The sequence below is a fragment of the Sphaerodactylus townsendi genome, linkage group LG09, assembly GCF_021028975.2.
Source record: "Sphaerodactylus townsendi isolate TG3544 linkage group LG09, MPM_Stown_v2.3, whole genome shotgun sequence".
Lineage (NCBI taxonomy): Eukaryota > Metazoa > Chordata > Lepidosauria > Squamata > Sphaerodactylidae > Sphaerodactylus > Sphaerodactylus townsendi.
In genome coordinates this window covers 46,560,557-46,576,092 of record NC_059433.1, presented here as the reverse complement: position 1 = coordinate 46,576,092, position 15,536 = coordinate 46,560,557, and the positions used below count along the sequence as shown (strand labels likewise).

The 15,536-nt window shown below is 38.4% G+C and overlaps 1 protein-coding gene across 1 annotated transcript in view; it reads right to left on the bottom strand.

The window, feature by feature from the left end:
- Positions 1-6,855: 6,855 nt before the first annotated feature.
- Positions 6,856-15,536, bottom strand: part of LAMA3 (laminin subunit alpha 3) — a 146,514-nt gene continuing 137,833 nt past the window's right edge. The window contains exons 69-77 of the mRNA XM_048508537.1: positions 15,293-15,434; positions 14,575-14,738; positions 13,984-14,176; positions 13,370-13,510; positions 11,904-12,063; positions 11,534-11,664; positions 10,851-10,944; positions 9,741-9,860; positions 6,856-8,824 (exon numbers count right to left, since the gene is read on the bottom strand). Of these exons, the coding sequence (XP_048364494.1) occupies positions 8,679-8,824; positions 9,741-9,860; positions 10,851-10,944; positions 11,534-11,664; positions 11,904-12,063; positions 13,370-13,510; positions 13,984-14,176; positions 14,575-14,738; positions 15,293-15,434 (1,291 nt within the window). The 3' untranslated portion in view covers positions 6,856-8,678. The remainder of the gene's footprint in view (positions 8,825-9,740; positions 9,861-10,850; positions 10,945-11,533; positions 11,665-11,903; positions 12,064-13,369; positions 13,511-13,983; positions 14,177-14,574; positions 14,739-15,292; positions 15,435-15,536) is intronic.

The following is a 15,536-nucleotide window of genomic DNA, read 5'->3' as shown; positions in this document are numbered from 1 at the left end:
TCCACCCTCCAAAACAGCCATTTTCAGGATTAGTGGAATACATTTTTTAAAAGTGATTTAGTTATCAGTTATAATTCCAGGAGATCTCTAGCACTCACCTGGAGGATTTGAGCCCATAATGCGCCTTTTTACACCAGTTCACATGTTTATGTATCCAGGCAAGGCAGAACATCACATGTACAGGAATACACATAGTTGTTTTAAATAGTAATTCTTCTGTGGCCTTGCCAAGGACTTGCCATAAGCTAAATTTCACTGTCCTTTTCAAATGATCAAAGTATTTATGATGGAGACATTTCTGCCAAGTTCCCTGCTCTGAGGTAAATTAGCAACTCTCTCTGTGGTGGCAGAGTGTACTCTCTAAGGCTGTGTCTTGCCACACACTCTTGTCACATTTCATTTCAGTATTTAGCCCCTTGCTGAACCAAAATAATGTGCTTGTGTATTTTCCATTCATACAAACTTCCCTCTCTGGAACTGGCTTTTATATTTTGCTGATTTTTGTAGTGGTACCCAAAGTACCAAGTACATATTGTTGAATACATTTTAAAGTATTCTCTGGGAAAATGAGAAAAAAGGACCTTGGCAAATAGTTAGCTAGTTTCCAGGCTCAAGGATTAGCCAGGTACTCAAATTCATTATTGTGATTCATCATCTATCATGGTCAGTTGTGTGACCAGGAAGTTCTTGGCATGTTGCTCAATGGAGCCTTTAGTCATCTCTCTTTCCTTGCCCAGATGACATAAGGACACAGGTAACTTGCCATTCTAATAATGAGAGAGTCAGGTGTATGTATATATAAATGAGAAATACCTAGGCCTCCTATTGAAAATAATGGCTGAACTCTAGTGCAAACAGATCCAAGGGTTGGGAGGAAAGGAAAATCCATGCCTGGCCCTGTGCATGAATATAGTTGTACTCATGAAGAGATGGGTTGTTCCCCAGGCTTTTATCTTTTATTTAATTAGCAGACAAAATCTTTGAGGTCCCTGCATGTGAAATTATGATGGAGGAACAAGGGAATGACATGTTTTAAGAAACATACTGTAATATTCACGAAGCATTTTATATCATATGATTAATGATATATGCCTCTGATAATGAAGACAAAGCAAGTGGTTGAGAGATTCTCTAGAGTCTCTGTTATTTGGGCAGCTAGGAATAATGAGAAACCTGTGCCAGATCCTAGTCTTGTTTTTGTACTAATCACTGTAAGTGTAAGACCTACTGTTCATGTTTCATACATCACCAGAGTGGAGGGAAGAGCCCTGAATTGCTTCTCTGTAACAAAAGTATCCATACTACAAGTGTAGTATTTAGAGTAGCAATACAGGGGCTGATTCCTAGCTACCATTGTAAAATAGTTTCCAGATCCTTGTTAATACCTGCCACAAATATCTGCCAGGATGTGAAACTTTTCATGTAATGGCAGCTGTTCAGGTGACAAGCCCCTGTGTCATTGGGCATTCTATATGGGGAGGCCCTGTGAAGCATTAATGTGTGCCCCAACTCAATGGAACTCTCCTCCCTCAGGAAAGCCCATCATACTGATCTTAAGAAGCCTAACTTTCCTTCGCTTTTCGAGGAACCGCTATAAATACTAGAGCCAAGCCCTAAAATCATGTTTAGCACATGACAACATTATGTATCATAGGCTAGGCTGTTCATCTGAAATTACTATTGTAGACAAGCCACTCTTGTCACATCAACACACTACCTGTCAAGGACTCAAGGGAGGCAGGATTACCAGATAGCATACTTACATTCAGAACCTTAATTCTTGTGTCACCTGGTTCTTTTCCCAGGGCTCTGACAGTCATATAAAATGCAGGGCAGAACATCTGCATTTTTGGAGATTTAATTAAATATTCACCTGTGTGTGTGTTAGGCAACAAGGACCCTTAACATACACACTAGGGCAGTGATCCAGTTAAAGATAGTTGTGGCTAACAGTGCAATCTTAAACTGAGTTACACCCTTCTGAGTTAGGCTAAAGTATATTTATATTGGAATTTGTCATTATTTTATTTATTTATTTTATTTATATATTAGATTTTAAACCGCCCATCCCCGAAGGGCTCTGGGCGGCGTACAGCAGGCCTGCAACAACAATACATAATAACATTAAACACAGCGGGCTAAAAACAACATTTTACACATAAAACTAAGGTAATTTAAAACAATTTACAAATCTATAACCATAAAACACAGCAGCAGCAATAATATATGGTGCCCGATCCCAATGTCTTTGGATATACTTTAATGCAGCTTCAGGGGAGTCTCCAAATTTGATTGGAGTAGTAGCATTGAAGAAAGGGGAATGGAACTCTTCTTCTAATCTAAATTGCATTTGCTGTTAGCCCATAGGCAGAAAAAGATTTTCCTCCATGAAGCTAACAGCTTCAGGGGGATACCACCACATCTTTGATGGCAAAAAGTCATTTCCCACACAGATAAGAGTGGTTTGTTTCTGATGTACATTCCTTGAGAAATACAGTGTTAGAATCTGAAAGGTTTTGCCATATGTGCTTGGGAAAATAATTGAGTACAGTATATAATTTAGGGGTGGGGCTGATTCAAGTCTTCATTTCCCTTTGTCAAAATGCAAAAGACTCTTCCTCAATTAAATGTATTAAATGTGTGCCTTCAAGCACAATAATTTTCATGTACATTCAAGTGACAGCATTATCCATGGACTACAGCTGGGTTAGTGTTGTTAGTGCTTTGATAAGTTTTAGTCCAATGTCTGTGTGTTCTAATTTTCAGACACTGAGGGCCAAACTATATAGTCACAAGATACTGAAATTGGAAACAGATGACTGGTCCTGGAGGAGCTGCTTAATCCTCTCCCTTCCTCTTGTTTATCTGATCAGTCTCTCCCAGGTTCTTTTCTCTCTGTAACGGAAAATACACCGGAGTCTGTGGGTGGAAAAGCAGCAGGGGGTTTATGCTGTGCTTTCCACAAACAATGTGTTTCTTTCTGAGCATTTCACCCTGTATCTCTTTGTGTGTGACTGTAATTATAGTATTATTTACTTTCTCCACAACATCATGTGATACTTATGAATGTTGCAATTAAAACACAAGCAAGTTAATATTCTGCCAAACAAGAATGTATTCAGTTGGAAAATTGATTTTAGTGGAATAGAAGACCAAGGCTCTGGGTTTCAGGGATATCTTTGAAATTTGTCAACAGGGAGAGGATGGCTTCCAACAGAGCAATCTGAGCTAAGTCCTGGTGCTTCTGCACTTCTCAGCCAGCTAAGGCACAAGGCAAGATTGCTGAGCAAACTTGGCTGGAGATCAAGAGGCATGCAAGCCAGCCTATAAGTGCAGGTAAATGAGCTTGTTGGGGTCCTATAACTTTTGGTGGTAGGTGAGCACAGAGCATTTGAGATAGTAGTGCATGAGGCAGCTGCCATAAGGGGATTTGTACAACAATTTTATATACCACTAACATATTTCACTAAGCTTGAAGAATTAATTTTTAATTTTTTTAATTTTTAAGGAAATCAATTTTAGGAAAATCAACCATGACCAAATTGAGACGGTTGCTATGTACATGCATCATATAAGGGCAGTACTGACATCACGTTGTACACAGAGAGCATGCAATCCTTTCCAAATTGGCATGTCAGTCAATCATCAAGTCATGCACATAGTCATCAGTTCTTTAAGGTGACATTGTAACCAATGTCAAGGGAGTAGTGACTGCAGCAGGTGCATTTCCTTTTTTCCCTGAGAGCCTTCAATACGAAATCGATTTTATTCTGGTAATACAGTAGTGGGCCCAGAGCATAAATTAGAAACTGTTAATAGAGGATAATCCCTTGGTGGTGGTAGAATGTACTGCCAAGTCACAGCTGATTTATGGGACCCCATAGAGTTTTCAAGATAAGGGATGAGAGAGTTCTGAAAGAACTATGAGTGCCCCAAGATCACCCAGTACGCACGCTTCATGTGAAAGAGTGGGGAATCAAACCCAGCTGTACAGATTAGGGTCCATTGCTCTTAATCACTACACCATGTTGGCTCTCAGTAATCCTTTAATCCAGGGTTTCCCAAATGGTGGGTCAGCAAAATGCTGGGTCACCTAATGTCCGGGGCTGGTCCTGACCATCCCACCCCCATCCTTGCTTGTAGGGCACCACCCACCTGGAGCCGGACCAGCTGGGATGATACAGCAGCTTCGGGGCTCGTCCCCGGCCAGCTGACCACCCAGAAAGGGGCCAGGGACAGAGCACCAGCTCGTGGCAGGAGCTTCTAAACCACCTTGAGTATCCTTACAGGAGAGAAAAGTGGGGTACAAATACAAACTCTTCTTCTTCTTCACCTGCATCAGATCTTTTATTCTCATGATGATGAATTATTTATGAAGCAGGCAGTCAACATACTACGCTTGGGTAAAAGACTGAGGTTTGCATGGAAAACAAAATGGCAGTTCATGGTACTTGTAAATGGAGACAGGACATGCTTTCTTTAATCTTGTAGACTCCTAACATGGCATAAAAAGGATTGCTGACACTATGCCAGTAGTGATGGCAGTAGTTAGTGGTTATTTCCCAGTGCTGTTATACTGTCATGCTAAACTGTCATTACTGGATTAGTGTAAACATGATGATGATGATGTCACTGCAGGTGAGCTTGTCAACCCGAATAACCACTTGCTTATTTAGATTCTTGAGCTGCCTTTTGCCAGAGGCTCAGGGTGGATTATTGTATTCATAGAGTCACAGAATCACATGATAGAAGGGCCTGCAGGTCATCAAGTCATCGCATCCCAGCACTGAATTTTCATTGTTCACATTATACCAAGACCGCCAATGGCTTTTGTGTGATATTGTCTCTGCTTTTATGATTGGCTGTCTAGGAAGGTTTTTATTGTCACTAGTATTGTACAGCTCTGTATGCATTTCTAATTGTCTCCCTTCAAATATATCAGTACATGCAATAACTTAAAATATACTTTTGTGTAAAACATTGTTAAATCTTTTAATGGCAGTGCTTACAGAAGATAATTAACAATGATAACCACTGTAACTATGGTTCAATTATATAATTTAGCTTTTAGACCTAACAAATGAAACAAATGGAATTCCACATTAATTATAACACATTTAAGGCCATTTTAATTTTTTTATTATATAAAATATCACACGACACTGCCTTGTACTGAGTCAGACCATTAGTTCATCTAACCCAGAACTGTCTTTCAGTTGGATATGAGAACAAATTTCATCCCAGTCCATCCAAATCAGTTGTTCCATAAAGTCTCATTCAACTTAATCACTTTTATGACTACAGTGATCCAAAAAAAGAGTACATCCACAAAGCACATATGGCTTTTGATTTAACTTCTCTGAGGTTTAATTGGTTTTGTTTTATTGGGTTTTGGAATATGTTAGCATTTTTAGACTATTGGATATTGTCTTTGACTGTATGTTGCAAGCCACTTTGGAAATCTTTATAAGCTATAAAATAAATGAAGAGAGGACTACAGCTCTTAAGAAGAAACCTTATTATCTTAGCTTTCTTCAGAAAAATGGCATCCTGATTCTTTATAAATCTACTCAGCTACTTAGACAGCTGCTAATAGAATGTGAATGAACACTGTGTTTAGAACTTTATCAATTCAATTGAAATTAGTTTTCAGACTGCCACAGAGGAAAAAAACCCTAACATTCTCTGAAACTGAAAATCTTTGAACTGTCTCTAAAGTAGAAATTCAGCCTAAATTCAGTTCTTGTGGAGGGGAAGGTGGAGATTTCAGCATCTCCCCACCCACATTCAGTGTCATTTCCTCCCCATCGACAGAGTATTTTAAAATTGTTGGTAGCAAATATTTTACTATTGTGTGAACATTATAGCAAAGCTCAAGGAAAGAGCAGGGGTTCATCCTTTGCTTTGGAGTCCTAGTGGTAGTGACAGCAAAATGAATAAATGCCCCTGTGCAGAAGCAGCCTTACAGTGAAATCCCATATCGAGCTATTCCACTAAAATCAGTAGGCTTTGACAGGAGGTATTTTGCATAAGATTGTATTGTTAGTCATTGAGCACCTTTGTGGGGGATATGGCTGAAAGATTCAGCAAGTCAATATCTCCATATCCCTCTCGCAAACGTTGAGTATGAGAATATAAGCAACATGATAAAATACTTTTAAATTAAAAATTGGAATATGCCAAAGAGCAATTCCAGGTAATAATTTCAATGCAATCTTTTCTCCATGTATGTCATCACTGCACTTATGGGAATAATATCAGTGTTATAATATCTTATGCAGAAAGACATTTATGGTGGCTGGACCTGATTCAATAAAGCGAAAGCTTGGTGTTACCCTTACAGATAAGAAACTATATTTGCTATGCACATAAGCAACTATGTTTGCTGTAAACTGTGGTGATGTGCATTTCAGCAGGCTTTCCAAATGAAAGCAAGAAGACTGGCAGGAGGAGGCATGGTAGGACAGATAATTGCTAGTCAAAGCAGTAAATAATCACTTGCTTAATGGTGCACTTATATGAATGTAAATGCTGTGATCCATTTTTAGGAACCAGATGCTCCTCTCCATATTATGCAAAGTAGAATGGGAAAGGCAGGAAGTGACAGGGGCTGTTTTTGTCCTCTGCCCCTCACCGCACTGTGCGACAAACAAGTAAACAATGGCATGTGCTGTGTTTGTAACCCATTTATAAATAAAAATCGAAACCACAAAGGTACACAAAAATTTAACTGGGACTGCAGTCCTACAGGCATGTTTTTGGGAGTAAGTCCCAGCATCTGTTCGATGGAGTTGTTCCACCAAGTCTATGATAGAGGTCAGTGACAGTATCTATCTATCTTGTCTGCCCCCCTTGCTTCTTTTTCTTTTCTTGTTTGACCTTAAGGTCAAATGAGTATTAACACATTAAACTGGTTATCGCATTTATCACTGGGTGGTAATGTGCAGTGATTAATATTGTTTTTATTGGGAATGAATGTTGTGACCTGCTCTGGGCTTCGCGCAGAGAGCACTCTAAAAATGGAATAAATAAATAAATAAAATATGGCAGTTACTTCTGAGTAGACCAGCTTAGGCTTGCTCCAAAGGAAGTTATTTCTATTGTGATTGTTTAGATTATATACTGAAGGGGTGGATATGTATACAGTATCATCCAACACATGTCTCACAAGCAAAGCATTCCATAATCTGCTAACTCTGTTGATGTAGCCCTGGAGGTGATGATGTTCTAGTGATTAGAAATGAGAAAATAACCACCTGACATACAGGTCCAAAGGAGTAACTGGATGCTTACCAGATTGTTCTCTTTTAGTTGGGCCTAATAAAAAATTATTACAAGACTATTTTTGGAATTGTTCTTTGAACCAACATGCCTACTTACAATTGCATAGTACATGTGTCATTACCTTTAGTTATTTTTATTAGACTGTAATCCAATCTTGTGTGTACAAGTAGAATATTTATTGATTGGAATCATATTTCAGTCCACTGAGAACTTTTCCTACAGAAATCTGATGGAAATGAATGGGGCTTGTGCACCTGAGCAGCTGTGTTCTTACAACCTGGTTAATGATCCTTGTCCAAATATCCTGGTTGTGCATGCACCCAGCATTGTTTGCTGTACATTGCAACTAGATTAGAAAATATAAAAAGATACTTTTACACGATCCAGGAGAGCAACAGTTTGGAAAGGACAAAAAATCTGAGCTTCAGGCACTAGTCTCCCCCGAACACTCCCAAATCTGATGAACTGATTACACCGATCCGTCACAGTACAGCCTGCATATCAGCACATGCTGGCATGTGTTTTTTACTGTAGAATTCAGTTTCTGGAATCCTTGTATCTCATAGTAGCAACAGCATCTTTACACTTCCTGTTGTGGCTGTTTCAGCAGCAGAAAATATCAAAATTAGTTTTTGTCAACACATCAGTCTCTTATTAAGGACTGAACCTGGAACCTTCTGTATGCAAAGCAGATACTCCACCATTCAGCCCCACTTGCTGTAGTGGTGGTGTTATTCAGGAAACTTTACTACACAGAAAAATGATACGCACCAACATAAAGAATGAATGTTGGTAGAGCCTGCCCATTTGTTTAAAGCTGATGGATATATGGGATGTCAGTACAATAAACACAGTTAAGATTTTTTTTTAAAGCAAATTGCATTTATTTGGTCATAGATTACTCAAGACTATCAACTCTTGGTCTGACTCTTTATAAAGTGCTTTAAATTCATGCTATTTTTGTCATTATGAAATCTACAATTAAGTATAAAAGAACAGATTCAGCAACCCAGAATCATTTTTTAAAAATATTTTATCAAGTTCTCCTTACAGTCCTCAAATTCTCCTGTTCTGATTTGGATAGTACTTGTCTAGGCAAGAGCCTCAGGTCTGGGGCTGTCCTGTGAACCCAATTGGTCCAGTTATGCACAACTGTGGCCGAGAACAGAACCTCACCAGATTGTGTTACATACAAGGCCATTTTGTATTTCACTGTCACACTCAGTGACCTGTACGCTGAAAAGCAAACAGCATTTCATGGAAAGCCTAACAACATACATCCTTAAACCAAGATGTCCACAGATTGCAAGATTAACACAGGGGATGAGAGCACATTGTGGCAGTTTGTACAGTACTTTAAGATAATCCACCCTGAAGAGATGCACGTTAGACTGTTAATTGATAGGGCACCCTTGTAAGCTGACAGTTCCATGAATATCTGATACTTTGTTGACTAAGCGATGTTTCTCATTGATTTTAACATCCTTCAGGCAGCCAAGGAACACATCCTGAACAGGAAGCCATGGGGTTTTCAAATTAACTGTAAAGGGGAAACAAAGAAGAAAGAAGGGTTAAATAAGGAATACATGAGCAATTTGGTAAAGGGTTCCAGAAAACTTGCAGCTGATGCAGAAATATTTTTCAATATATACTTTCTATAGAAGACAGCTGGAATAAAATACGTTAAATTCCCAAGAAATCCCCTTCCTTGTAATACATAAAAGGATTTTTATAATCTACTTTGAATATAGCCCAGATTTTAGATAAGTCCGCTTCTTTATCATTTTATTGACTTGAATGGATTTACAAGGGTATAACTCTGTCTGTGGTTTAGGCAGTTTCAGAATGACAATCCAGAGTTCAGTAGCAGAACTTCTTCTATGTTCCTCTCTCTCTCTTTCAACATGCTGTGTGTTTCACGTGCACAATATATATATATTTCCTGCCTCCTGCAATGGCAGACATCGGAGACTCCACTTGCTTAAGCCAAGACTGAGACAATGACCAAGGGAACAGAAGAACAGTGTATTGGTAAAACAGTGGTAAAACAGTGAATTGTACCGTGAGGAAACATCCTCTTGTTGTACCCAGAACAAATGCAATTGCTATAGGACTGTCATCATGTCTCATATTTCATGCATTTGTATTTTATGAAGTTGGCCTTTAGAAGGACTGTGTAAGGTTGACGAGAGTGAGTTTGTGAGTATCCTCCAAGATCTACTAATGCATTATTTTAATTTCTTCCTCTGACAGAAAGCAGATTCCAGGAACAAAGTCATCCTCACTTTCCGTAGGTGGTGATTAGTTGGACAAACCTCTGTGCACAGTATGTTTACATGAGAATGGAAAATTCTGCCTTTCCCTCAAAAGATGAGATACTCTCAGTTTTCCTTTGACAGTGAATTCTTCCCTCTAAACTTGCCAAACAAAAGTTGCAATATTGTAAGATTAATTACCTGGAATTCTCCCAAAATAAAGTGGTTGAGATAGTCTGGTAGAAAATAGAGCTGATGGTCCACTTGTGTAGTTTCTATTTGTATCTACAGTTAGATAAATAACATTCTGCTTCTGAGTTACTGTAAAGAATACAAACAAATCAGTCAGAATCTTTATTCCATCCATGAATTTTACTAATTTTCTATCTCCTTAGATGATCCCCTTCTACTTAAAGCAAATGTAGCAGTTGTATCTGTGCCTCGGTTTAAGGCCAAACTTAAACTCTAGCTGCATGGACCATTAATTCAGTGCTGAACCTCTATCTTGCCTCTGACATTTTCCCTCCCCAGGCTGCTTTAACCATTTCTCTGTTCTAGACCTATGCTTACCTTGCAGATCTGAATATGGAGCCTTGCGGCCGGGGGGATGGGGGGACAGCTGGGGGGCGGGAATTTCCAGCATAAACGGGTTTTAAGGAAAGGATTAAGCATTCCTTGCTCTTTCTCCAATCCAAGGCATCCTCCTTAAATACCCTTTGTAATGAAGATGGAACCATTGGATTAACAGCAATACAGATGAAGTGTAACATGTAGTTTGGCCCATAAACTTAAGAGAATTTTTGTTGACACTTATTCTTAAAGGAATGTAACCTGTAAAACTATTTTATGTGTCTTAGTCCAATGATAAAAGCACATCAGATAAAGCATGTAAAACACAGAAACTCCAATTTCCGGAACAATTTTGTTGAGGTCTCATTGAAATCTATAAATTTATATTTCATTTTGGAACCCAAAGCAGTACCCATGAGATTAAGGTCCTAGGAAGCTTACTTAGATTCAACAAACTACCATGTGCCTTCCAGCAATATCCCAGAATCACTTCAGGATTATTCCCATATAGTTTATGGACTGAGATCATAATATATTTGTAATCAAGAGTTCATAACAACAGGAAAAAATGATACAGTCAAACCTTAAATAAATGCCAATTATGTTATGTGTTTAAAGAATGTTGATAACATTCATAAAATTTCACTTGTCTTTAAAAAAAAGCAAAAGGCATAAACTTTGGGAACACAAAATGTCTTTTATCCTATTTCTAAGGAACTGCTTAATGAAACTGTATAGTACCTGCTACAGTGTGCCATTTTCCATCACACAGAGGCTGCTGAGGTGTGACGGATGTTGAGAATTCTCCAGCACCATTATTTCCAGAGGCAATGATCTATGAAAAAGTCATCTTTTGAATTACCAGTAACAAAAGATAAAACAAGAGTACAGACACACCAATATGCTACTATAGAGGTTAACTTTGTCAGTGCTTTTAAGACTTATTATTTGCTTTTCAGCATAAACCCAAAAAGAAGTTTACAAATAACATAAAATTATAAAACAATGGGTTTGATCCAGTAATCCAACAATGGAAGGTGCTGGTAGATGCATTTTTTTGTTTTCCCCTAGGAGTCCTTTCCTAGAAACTTACCTGAATTAACAAGAATATAATTCAAAGGACTGCACTGAACAGGGGAAAGGTGGGAAATTGCTTATTCCACTGCTTCAATCTTTAGAGTTGTGGTGGTGGAAGAAGAAAAGGAGAGGGTACACTATGTTCCCATTCCAAATTGACTCCACATTCCAAATTGACTACACATTTACCTAGGAACTCCCATTACTCTTTGACAAGGACCTGAGAAAAATATATTGTATAATCAGGCCTTCAGTAATTCAAGATCTCTTCTTGTCTCTTGCTATCCTTCCCCAGTGAATGTTGGCACTACAAGTCAGGGGGAAAATGCAATGAAAACCAAACTTACCGTGCCTCGTTCCATATAAATAGTTAAGTAGTTCCTTTGTTTATTGCCAGTGTGGATTAAAATACCAGTTAAACTTCTTGGACGAATATTAAATGCGATTGTATATTCCAAGTCCATTGAAAAAGAGTTTTCTGGGATTACAACAATAATTTGAATGGTATATTAGAAAGGATACCAAAAAGTAAGAATTCAGTTTTATGTGCTCAGCTTGATACTATAGATCTTTGCTTAGCAGTGTCAATAAAACAGGTCAACACTACATATGCAGAGCTCCTTCCATCTATTAAAATGACTGGGTTAGTCATGTGTGTAGTGAGACAGCTGAGTGAAAACAGAGCTGTTAATCAGAATTAACAGCTTCAATACTCACCAATGACAATATGTCCCCCTTCATTGAAGAAAAGGACTCCATTTTCCAAAGTGTTATCCAAACATGGCAAAACTCCCTTGTTCTGATGATGAAGATGTATGAGTTTTACACCCACATTAAAGTTTCTCAAGCAACCCACAAAACTTTTTTGGGGTACATTCTGAAAATATAAATTCAGGCTATATTGTGATAAACGGAATAATATGTAATTTAGCAATACATCACCTCATGCAAAGTAACCTAAGAGTAGATTGGCAAAATCTATCCAACAGTTTTTAGGCTAAATGTTTCCTCTTGACCTAAACAGATTGTTAGTGATATTATATTCTAATAGTCAAATGTGGCCTAATCTGTGGATATTTAAATCTGCAGATTGGGGCCATACTGACATAAACCAGATAGTCCTGCAAACTTATGGGACCACCCCACACCCAGGTCTGCAGAAAAATTGTAAAAAATATATTGAGTGGGTTTTAAAATCCCCCTTCAAATCCCTCATCCTGTCTACTCCTCTGCTGGCAATGGTGTGGGTAGCAGAAGGGGGGCTGGAAGCAATGGCAGGCCCAGCAGCATTGGCAATTGTATGCGTGTGTGTGAGGGAGGTGGCCAGGAACTGCATTGGGCCTGATGCTGGGAGTGGGGCTCTGGGAAGAGGGGTAGGAAGCCACACCTGACTCAGTGGAGGAGACCTCCAGCCATGCTGGGCTTGCAGATGGCAGTGGTAACACTGTGTGGGATGGCGAGCAGTTGTACTAGGATCTGCATCAGTGATGATGGATTCTGTGGGAGGCTGGTGGCAGCAAGGAATGAAAGGAAAGGTAAAAGGGTGAAGAGATCCCCATGAGTATTGCAAGTTCCCATCTGTAATGGATCAATTTCAGAAGTAATAACCTCCCAAAGGATTAAGAAAACTAGAGTACAGATTAAAGAGGGAACAGAAGACAATAGAAAACAATCCTGGAGAAAAGGCAGAAGCAGAGATCTAAACCCTAGCAGGGTGCTTAACTGTCCCATTTCTAATGTTTTTATGGTCAACAAGTCATGTTAAACATAGTTAAACAATTTAACAATAACAAATGCTGAGGTTGATTTACAAATGCTGGTATGGAATAGTCCTTGTAAAAATGAGACATGCAAGGTAGCTTTTCCCTGATGAAACAAATAAATTGAGAATAGTGTACTTAGTTCCCATTTTGATGCCAACCAAACTAGTGAACATTCTAGTAGGTTCCTGACCAAAATAACTCAAAATCTGAACTAAGATCCACATCTCTAAAAACCCATTTACAATTACCAGTGAGAGTTAAGATGGACTTGTCATATACTGGTTTTTGCTTATTTACATACAACTGGAAGAGAAAAGGTAGTGTTTAGCTGGCTTAAGGCTTGGGGTTAATAAGGGATGAAAAATCAAAACATATACTCTCTTTGAAAACCTCAATCTTTTTTTTTAATCAGCTCTTTACCTTTAGTTTCAGTGAAGGGACCCCTCCTAGATAGATTGGTAACTCATTAGTGGCAGAGTAATTATGTGGAATATTGCCTTCTCGAGCCCTTAAGCCATCAATTATAAGACGAGCTCTCTTTTCACCAATGCTGAATGCCACCTTTTTGGGGAGACAAATATAATGTTGAATAAATATATGGGAGACATTAATCACTACAGAGCACTGACTCAAACCAATATGTACCTTTTTTTTCATTCAAACTGAAAATAGCAAACACTGTTTTGTAAATGATAACAAAACCAGATCCCTTCCCAACTATTTCATTGTTTAGCAAGGCTGCAGTATTTGCCTCTTTAGGCATACAGTTACACTGATCTCTTTAAAATTTCTCAAAAAATTCTTATCTTTGCAAACCCTTTAACAGAAGAACAATGGCTTGAATCCCCCCTCCATGGCACTAACAGATTTGCCACTGACGAAGGTAGTCTGCTGCCACAGAAAATGGCAAAAAGGTAAAGAGGAACCAAACCCTCACTCCTTTAGAGAGATACTCCACAGATGAGTCAGGGTGGCAGTCTCAGGAACTCTAAAGAGTGGCTGAAATACTTTAACTAAGCAGCTATTGCACTCACACTATGCCATTGTCCATCATTGTATTTGGCTTTGCTTTTGATTTTTATATTCCTCCCTTCTTTGGCAGCAAGTGAAAGGACATAGCGCCCTTTTGAAAGGTAAAGAGCCATGTAGCTGCTCTGTAGCGTGTTCCCCATGAAGAAGATCAAGCCTCCAGATGATGATGTCCGTGCCTCAATTGCAAAATGAGACCTTGAATGTAAAAGGACAAAAGGCATTGGAGAGGATGAAACAGAAAAGTTATTCATTTTTCATTATACTATGCATAAAAAATGCATAATGCTGTCTTTTAAAGTCCCCAAAACAGGTGAGATAGAGAATCATTTGCCCAAGGCCATCCACTGAACTTTCAAGGCTGAGCAGAAATTTGAACATGAGATAGCCAAACCCAAGACTGGACATTCTAGAAATAGTCAAAGAAATGCCATATTAGAGCCTGTTTTATTATTAATTATTATTATTATAAATAATAATTTTATCCCGACATGGCATAAAAAGCTCAATACTGAAATATCCCACAAAGTTTCAGATTCTGTAAAGAGAATTGGGGAGGGTGATAGAAAACACAAAATTAAATTTAATCCAAATACCTGTCTCTTGATGATATTCGAGAAGTTGTAAACAACAAATGAGAGCCAGGGGTACTGCCAAAGTGATATGCTCCAGTGACAAAATTTAACGGAGCACCTAGGGAACAGTTGTCACTGTTCTGCTTCTTGTTTGCATCTGTCAGGTAGATAGCGGCTTTTTTCTTCTGCAAGAAGAGAACATTTAAATATTTTGTCCCGTCACCTCTAAAAATAAGCAAATATATTAGGATCTTGTTATTTTGAGGGGGAAGGGTTGTGTGCTTCCTGAAGATTATTTTGTGATCATACTCAACCTGTTTGAAAAACTAGATCCAATGAAAATTTAAAAAGGACTGACTTTCAGTTAATGAATTCAGGAATTAACCTGAAATCAGCTAATCGGTTAAGTCAGAATTTTGGCTTGTAGATCAAGATGCTAATCTTCACTATTAATGAATAAACTTTCATTCGAAGCATGAGAAAGGTTTGAGGCAGAACATGAACTTTACACGATGGTCCCAGCAGATGCATGCCTACTGCTTCAAAATATTGTTACAATTTCAAGCTCTCGTTCATGATCTATCCACATTTTAAAACAGTCCTCATTTTTTTGCATCAAGAATAAAAGAGATAAAGTCAATATGAGCATATTTGCCTAACAGGTAACATAAAAGAAGTTAGGGATTTTCAGTTGTATAGTTTTAGGAATATTTTCTTTACAGAACTCTGGGTTCCTGACCTTCAAAATCTTTGAATGGTATGGATCTGTTAATTCTTTCAGCAGCATCAACTGTGGTGGCTTCTTTATCATACAGGATCCTAAGGATACATCAGTCTTCAAAGCATTTGTTAGATTTTGAACCTGAGGACTGTGTCCAGTTCTGGAATTGGGAGAAGAAACAAATTATGTGATAGTGCATTGCTTCCTTAACATCAAACTGGCTAAAGGAAACAGCCATCAGGCTACACATGATGCAGGAGTT